The 7,500-nt window shown below is 40.0% G+C and overlaps 1 protein-coding gene across 3 annotated transcripts in view; it reads right to left on the bottom strand.

The window, feature by feature from the left end:
- Positions 1–229: 229 nt before the first annotated feature.
- The window catches only part of LOC125028062, a 46,774-nt gene continuing 39,503 nt past the window's right edge, over positions 230–7,500 (bottom strand). For all 3 annotated transcript variants that reach the window (XM_047617357.1, XM_047617356.1, XM_047617358.1), the window contains 9 exons: positions 7,494–7,500; positions 5,762–7,271; positions 5,291–5,590; positions 5,020–5,145; positions 4,066–4,224; positions 2,903–3,052; positions 2,555–2,787; positions 1,316–1,468; positions 230–634 (listed from right to left, as the gene is read on the bottom strand). The exon at positions 7,494–7,500 is cut by the window's right edge and continues 275 nt beyond it. In XM_047617357.1, the coding sequence (XP_047473313.1) occupies positions 248–634; positions 1,316–1,468; positions 2,555–2,787; positions 2,903–3,052; positions 4,066–4,224; positions 5,020–5,145; positions 5,291–5,590; positions 5,762–7,271; positions 7,494–7,500 (3,025 nt within the window). In that variant the 3' untranslated portion in view covers positions 230–247. The remainder of the gene's footprint in view (positions 635–1,315; positions 1,469–2,554; positions 2,788–2,902; positions 3,053–4,065; positions 4,225–5,019; positions 5,146–5,290; positions 5,591–5,761; positions 7,272–7,493) is intronic.

The following is a 7,500-nucleotide window of genomic DNA, read 5'->3' as shown; positions in this document are numbered from 1 at the left end:
CATTATTCATTGAAAGGCATTTTTGTTCCACGCTAAAAACACCTTACATGCTTTCCATTTACAATATTGAGTTGAATAAACTTTTGAAAAGTATTTTATTTTCTATTCAACTTTTCTTACTTATTATATTGCTGTCTGTTCTCAGTGTACTATTTTCACATTATTTTGCTCTTTGTATCAGCATAAATAACTCCCTACAAGATATATTCAGGTGAAGAAAAATAAGAAGACTATTTAACAAATTGCTTTAATCATACTTCATATATCCTGCAAAATTGAGTGGGCTCTCTTCCTGATGATGTCCGTTTGTATAGGAAAGGGTTGCATGGGAAGGGGAGAGTGAGGCAAAGTGAGACGGTGAAGTCTGGTACTGTGGGCTATGGTAACTTCCATCATAGTTGAGGGTTGAGCTGAGGTTTCGGTGCAATGGGGAAGCTTGGGGTAGTTGCGTGAACCCCTCCGTCACCGAGGTCATGTCTGGAACTATCATGAGTGGGTCCTCAGTGGCAGACTGGGCTTGGTATGAATAGGAGGGGCTGGGTGGGTATTCTGATAGTGTTGTTGGAGGAGGAGTGCTGGGGAGCTGCGGCTGGAGAGATACATTCGTATTCTCCAAGTCTGAGAAGATGTCCGCCTATAAGAAGTAAAAGGAACATGTGAAATACTGTGGAAATAATAAATAAGTATGTAAATAAATACATAAAGACATAAAACAAAGTAGAGTAAATAGAAAAAAAAAATATCTTACAAATAAAAACAATATACTTCCAATGCACTAAATATCATTATTCCTTGCTTAAAAAAACAATTCTCCTTGTTCTTTAGCATAGTCTAATTACACAAAATACACTTTGAGAGAATAAAAATAATAATAAATAAGGAAATACTCATCAAATCAAAAGTATAAAATCAGATAGAAAGCTCTTCAAATTATTGACTAAATGAATCATAGAATACTACAAAAACTGCACTGAACTGTGAACTACCTTGAACAACTATGAACTAACTTAAGTACAAGGATTTCCAGTGAACTACAATGAACTACAAGGAACTAGCACAAACTACAGTGAAATACTATAAACTTCAGTGAACTACAAGGAAAGCAATAGCCTATTATGAAATACAAGGAACTACAGTGAACATCCATGACTTACAGTGATCTAAAAGGAAAACCACAAACTATAAGGAACTCCTGTGGGCTATGAGAAACTACAGTAAACTATGTGTATTTTTAAGGTACTACAAATACTACAATCAGATACAAGAGACTACAATGATCTACAAGTAACTACCATGGACTACAAGGGATATATACCTGCGAACAATCAGCATTACTGGTGATGACCTTGTGGGCCTCCTCGGTATTTTGGTTGTTTGCGTGGAGGGTAGAATTCTTCTTCTTGGCCTGCCGCTTGCGTGCTGGGGCCTTTGCCATCTCCTTTGGGGTATGTTTCTTCTTGATGTGAACCTGGTATGAGGAAGAGGTGTGGTGAACAGTTGTGAAGGATGGGTGTGGTTAGGAGTGAACAGGTGTGATAAACAGGTGTGAAGAACAGATGTGGTTAGGAGTGATGAACAGGTGTGATAAACAGGTGTGAAGAACCAATGTGGTTAGGAGTGATGAACAGGTGTGATAAACAGGTGTGTGGAACCAATGTGGTTAGGAGTGATGAACAGGTATGATAAACAGGTGTGAAAAAAAGGTAAAGAGCAGATATAGTTAGGTGTGATGAACAGTTGTGATAAGCAAGTGTGAAGAGATGTAGTAAGGAGGTGTGAAGAACAGGTGTGGTTAGGAGTTATGAACAGATGTGATAAAGAGGTGTGACAAGCAAGTGTCATAAGGAAAAACAAGCAGGTGTCATAAGGAATGAGTAGCAGGCATCTTAAGGAGTGATGAGCATGTCATAAGAAGTGATGCACAGGTGTCATAAGAAGTGATGCACAGGTGTCATAAGAAGTGATGAGCAGGTGTCATTAGAAGTGATGAGCAGGTATCAGGAGGAGTGGTGAGCAGGTGTCATAAGGAATGATGAACAGGTGTCATAAGGAGTGATCAACAGGTGTCATAAGGAGTGACAAGCAGGTGTCACAAGGAGTGACAAGCAGGTGTCACAAGGAGTGATGAGTAGGTGTCATATGGAGTGACAAGCAGGTGTCATAAGGAGTGATGAGCTGGCATCATAAGGAGCGATCAACAGCTGTCATAATGAATGACATGTAGATGTTATAAGGAGGTATGCAACAGGTGTCATCTAGAGAGACAAGCAGGTGTCATATGGAGTGATCAACAGGTGTCATAAGGAATGATGAGCAGGTCTCATAAGGAAAACGAGGTGTCATAAGGAGTAAGAAGCAGGTGTCATGAGGAGGAGGAGGAGGAGGAGGAGGAGGAGGAGGAGGAGGAGGAGGAGGAGAAGGAGGGAGCAAAGGACAAGGAAAAAGAAAGGGAAATAGAGAAGAAGAATGAGAATAAGATTAAAGAGAAGAAAAAGAAGCTGATGATTAGAAACGCAAAATGAAAGACTACTGATCCAACACCTAGTTATCCTACCTTGACCCTATCCTGCCGGGCTGAACAGTAGTCACACTGTGGGCACTTGAAGGGTTTCTCAGGCAGGTGCAATTTCATATGCCGACGGAGGTGACTGTTGGTAATGAAGTTGCGGCCACACGTGTTGCACACAAATGGCCTGCTTTTGGAATGTCCTTGCATGTGTTCCTTCAGGTGTGACTTTTTGGCTGTTGTATAACTGCAGTCTTGGAACTGGCACCTGAGGAGTTCACCTGCAAAGACACCAAACAATGGAATTAATACATGAACTCCAGTTGTACATATCTATCCTCTATGTAGAAGCATATACAAACATTAACAGTAAATCAAAACAGTATAATGCCATACCTGTGTGTATTTTTGTGTGTACAATGAGAGCATTTTTAGTCTTGCCTGACCATCCACATGTCTCGCACAGGAATGGTCGCTCATTGGTATGCTTTGTCTCGTGCACCTTCAAGATTTGAAGTCGAGAGAATGTATCACCACAGGTCTTGCCTGAAATATACAAGAAAATGTTGTTACCAAAATTTGGTAGCAAAGGCCTTCCTTTGTATCAATAATATGGATTCACATTTTTCCCTCTCACTCTCTTCCATTGTCAGCTATGTTATCACCTTCCTATTATTCATCAAAGACCATGTTAGCCACTAATATTGGAAATTATTTCTGTAAGTGGAATCATATCACATGCAACCTAGAGAAACTTGTTGTCTTTGAGATTAGTATGTCATCTAAGAACAATTATTTTTGTTGTGACCCCTAACTCTTATACCCTCTATTCTTTGTTTCTCGTTTCTCCAAAGTATCTTCTGAGTTGATGATCTTATTTCAAACTTGAGGACTTTCCGGTATTTGGGCTGAGAGGATGTCCTTTCTAACATAAAATGTGTATCAGCTCAGGGACATAACTTCTGCACTGTGAGGCCAGCACAGTGGCTATCCCATCCCCATGAATGACATAACCCACAAATCCAAGTGAAAAAAAGAAAGTCTCTGGATCTTATCGTAAAACTATGTTTCTATAGCTTCTAAATATTTCTCTGTATAATCATTAATCATCTAAGCCTCACTTCCTTAGAGAAGGAACGACCAAGCATTTTAACAACCTTTTTAAAAATTTCTATTACTGTAAAATATTGCTATTAGAAACTATTTTCCTTATCCATATTTTTCTTTTTAATCACTGCAATTCTTCGTTATTTGCTGATCACCTCTATTCGTGATAAGAACATTAGGTACCTTTATAACAAAATGGAAGTAGCTGATTTAAAAGTTTATCATTCACTACAATTCCATAAGTAGGAATAATTTTCCTTAATATATATATATATATATATATATATATATATATATATATATATATATATATATTATATATATATTATATATATATATATATATATATATACACACACACACACACACACACACACACACACACACACACACACACACACACACACACACACACACACACACACAAAAAAGAGAGCATTACAAATATTTACACTTGTATTTCCTGCTCTTGGAGTGGAGTGCCATGTGTTCCGTCAAGTTGAACTTTTTGTGGGAACTGAAGGGACAGTGTGGGCATTTGTGGGTCTTGGTCTCCTGGTGTGTTAGCCGATGGTCCAACAGGTGATAAATGCGCTTGAAAGATGCTTCACCTGTGAGGGTGACAAGAGTTATTCTGGTTTGTTCTCTTGCGTAGTTCCTATACATGTAGATTAACCCCTTCCCACAGGGTGGCATGTACGTACATGCCATGGCATGCCTGGACTATATTCTGGGTGGCATGTGTATATGTGTCATGGTAAGCCGGTCCTGTTTTCCGGGGGCATGTACGGTCATGCCGTGCACACTGTGGTGCCGACACGATCCCCGGCAGCGGGGCCCAGGCCACTATGAATACAGCCTGGGAGAGAGGGCTTTCACATCGGGAAACCACCCAGCAGCAAAGGGTTAATTAAACAAAGTAAAAAAAGAAAGAAAGAATAAAAAATGGGGCAACTGTCATATAGAAGGAAATCATACAACGAGCTATAACACAAAGTAATGAAAAACAAAATTTGTAAAGAAAACTAAATCAGGGTTGTTAAATATGTTGCCAGACTGTTTTTAAGAGCAGCCCACAATTCTTTGCTATACCCAGTATTACATACTATTGAAATGACCCATTGTCTATGACCTATGTTATATCATATTCCTTAAATTAATCAAATTAAATTTTTTCCTTTTATAGATACTATTCTGTATCACATTTTTCTTACTCCTAAAAGCCCAAGGGCATTCAAATGAGTGAATGAGCACTTTTATATTGAATCCAAAGCTGAATTGATCAATCATAAAATAATTTTAGAAACAGGTTGTTTTTTCCTGTATTTCCAACTGTCATCTCAAAACTACATTAAAATAAAAAATATACTTATTAAAGGACTCTTTCCAATACAGTGTATCCTCACATGTGTCGCAACGGTGGGGAGGGCCCGGAAAGTGGCCTCTCATATGGACATAGTAATCCTTGATGCGAGGGAAAGTTGCTTGGCAAAGTTCACACGCTCTCTCTGTTGTTGCAGGTTTATCCTCCCCTACGGAAAAAAATAACAAATATGAATGAAGAAAAGAGAGAACACGATATAATATATGCAATCTGTACTTCAAATGTATCCTGTCATCAAAAATAACCCTTTCTTTGGTTATATAAATGAACCTGAAATGCCATCATTTATACACCTTTTGCTTTCTCCACTGGCTTGATCCGAGAACTTGTCCTCCTCCATGCCTCCTTCCCTTGTGCTAAGTTCCCGTCTGACCCATCTGTTCCCTCCTCTCGGCACTCTCTGGCATCACCCTGCTTATCCATGACAGTTGTCTCTTCCTCTTGGACTATTGCTTCTGGATCATCCGGGTTTAAGCCATCACCATCAAAATGTGGCAAGTCAGCTGTGTTGACGACCAGCCTGTTGGAATGTGCCAAGTCTTCTGGGGTTGTTATGACCTGGCTTCCATTTGAAAGGAACCCTGAAAGACTCCCTGTAGAGTGAGATGAAAGAAATGAAGACAGTGTAATCAAGCCATACTATTGAAAACTCTGTATATGTGTTATGCTGGACGTAATTCAGTAAATAATGAATAGCATATATTAACCAATATAAAATGAGAACATTCTAAATTTACAGAAAGCTTCAAAGAAACGATGCCCACCTGATGTTGCTGAATTTACAGTTCTGTTGATCTTAAACTTGACCTGGCGAGGGGTAGCATCTGCATCGAGGGCAGTTATAGGTTGAAGGCTGTCAGGAGTGATGCCCTCAGGCAGCTCTGTCTCTAAACTCCTTCTATCTCCAGAGCCTTCAGCCTCATTAAACATGTTTCTCTCTTCAACACAGTTCTTATACAATGGACCTCGGTCACCCTCATTCATCACACTCCTTGCATCTAGGCTGCACTCTGAAGACTCGTGTTTCATATCTGATACCATGTTCTGAGGTACTATGTCCCTCTGTCTAATGGTTTCGAGAGATTCTTCACTAGGCCTGGAGAGGGCCCTGTGAAACCTTTCCTCTGATATGCTTTTCAGGTAGTGATCATAATGTTGTTCCTCATTTGGAAATCTGTCCTGGAGAGCAGGGTCACCTTGGTCCTCAACGTCCATCAACTGCTTCACATCCCTGGGATCCTGCTTGATCTTTTGGCACTGTGAGAATTGGTGCTGGACTGTCATGTCTTGTGGGCAGTTGGATATCTGAGTGTCGGTTGAATTCTCATTGTAATATAACTCCCGCTGGTTGCAGTTGATGTCCTGGGCACTAGCAGAATCATCCTGATAGTAGGATTTTGTGTAGTTCTCTTGGTTGTGGTGAGGTTCGAGGATCAGATGTTGGTTTTCTTTTTCTTCTGGAGGTCGACATGGGTAGCAGTTCAAACCTGGATTGATATTTTCCTCATATTGGAATGATTGTGTGCTCTGATCATCAGAAACTGTTAAGTCATCTTCGGGATTGTAGTTACTTACATAATATGACATATTTTTCAGCGTATTTTCTCTGCTGGAATATACCAGCGGAGCACTAACTCTAGCATTATATGAGTCTGAGACCTTCATGGTAAAGCCTTGTTCATAAACTTGTCTTTGGTACATATGACTAGAATCAGAGGAAAGGGACTCCTCATTGGTGTACTGCGGTTCTTGATGCCACAGCGTCATGGTACGTGCATGGGGTGGGCCAAAGTGACCCTGATTATCACAGGAAAAGCTTATGTCCTCAGCCGATGTTGTTTCACCAATGGAATCCTCAGATATGTGTGCATGGGTTCCAACTATTGTTGATGATGTTGATGGGTGTGAAAAAACAACATTAGGCTGATTGATGTGCATGTCTTCTGCACTGTGTCCAACTACACGACACAACTCGTACTGAGGAGGACATTGCTCTGCCTCCGGCTCCTCACAGCCTCTCCTCGAACTTACATGGAAATCAGTTATTTTATGATGGTTTCCTAGTGCAGCTGCATTAACCTGATTTTCCTCCATGTCTGAGGAAACCTCCTGAATTGCTTGTGAAGGATGGGCAGCATGGGAAGGGAAGTCTGTGTTTGTGACTAAGGGTTCAGGGGGTCTGTTACTTGTCAGCTGATCTTCTTGGAGGCCATCAATTGCAGTGGATATGGCCAGACTAAGGAAGCTCTCATTGTCAACCATGGAATCAGAAGGCTGAAAATTTAAGGAACAGCTTTTTAAATATACCATTAAAGATGTGACTGTACAACTGGTTTGTACAAAACTTTTCAGTTTGTTACATTCAATCTCACTGCAAAATAATTTGTAAAATGCATGATCTCACAAAGCAATAATACATGACAACAAATAACTGCATAAACACTAACATAACTGTATAGAACATCAAACAGAAACATACAGAAGAAATCATCTGACCTGACAG

The sequence above is a fragment of the Penaeus chinensis genome, chromosome 8, assembly GCF_019202785.1.
Source record: "Penaeus chinensis breed Huanghai No. 1 chromosome 8, ASM1920278v2, whole genome shotgun sequence".
Lineage (NCBI taxonomy): Eukaryota > Metazoa > Arthropoda > Malacostraca > Decapoda > Penaeidae > Penaeus > Penaeus chinensis.
Note: the sequence above shows the minus strand (reverse complement) of the source record. Positions and strands in the feature narration are given on the sequence as shown.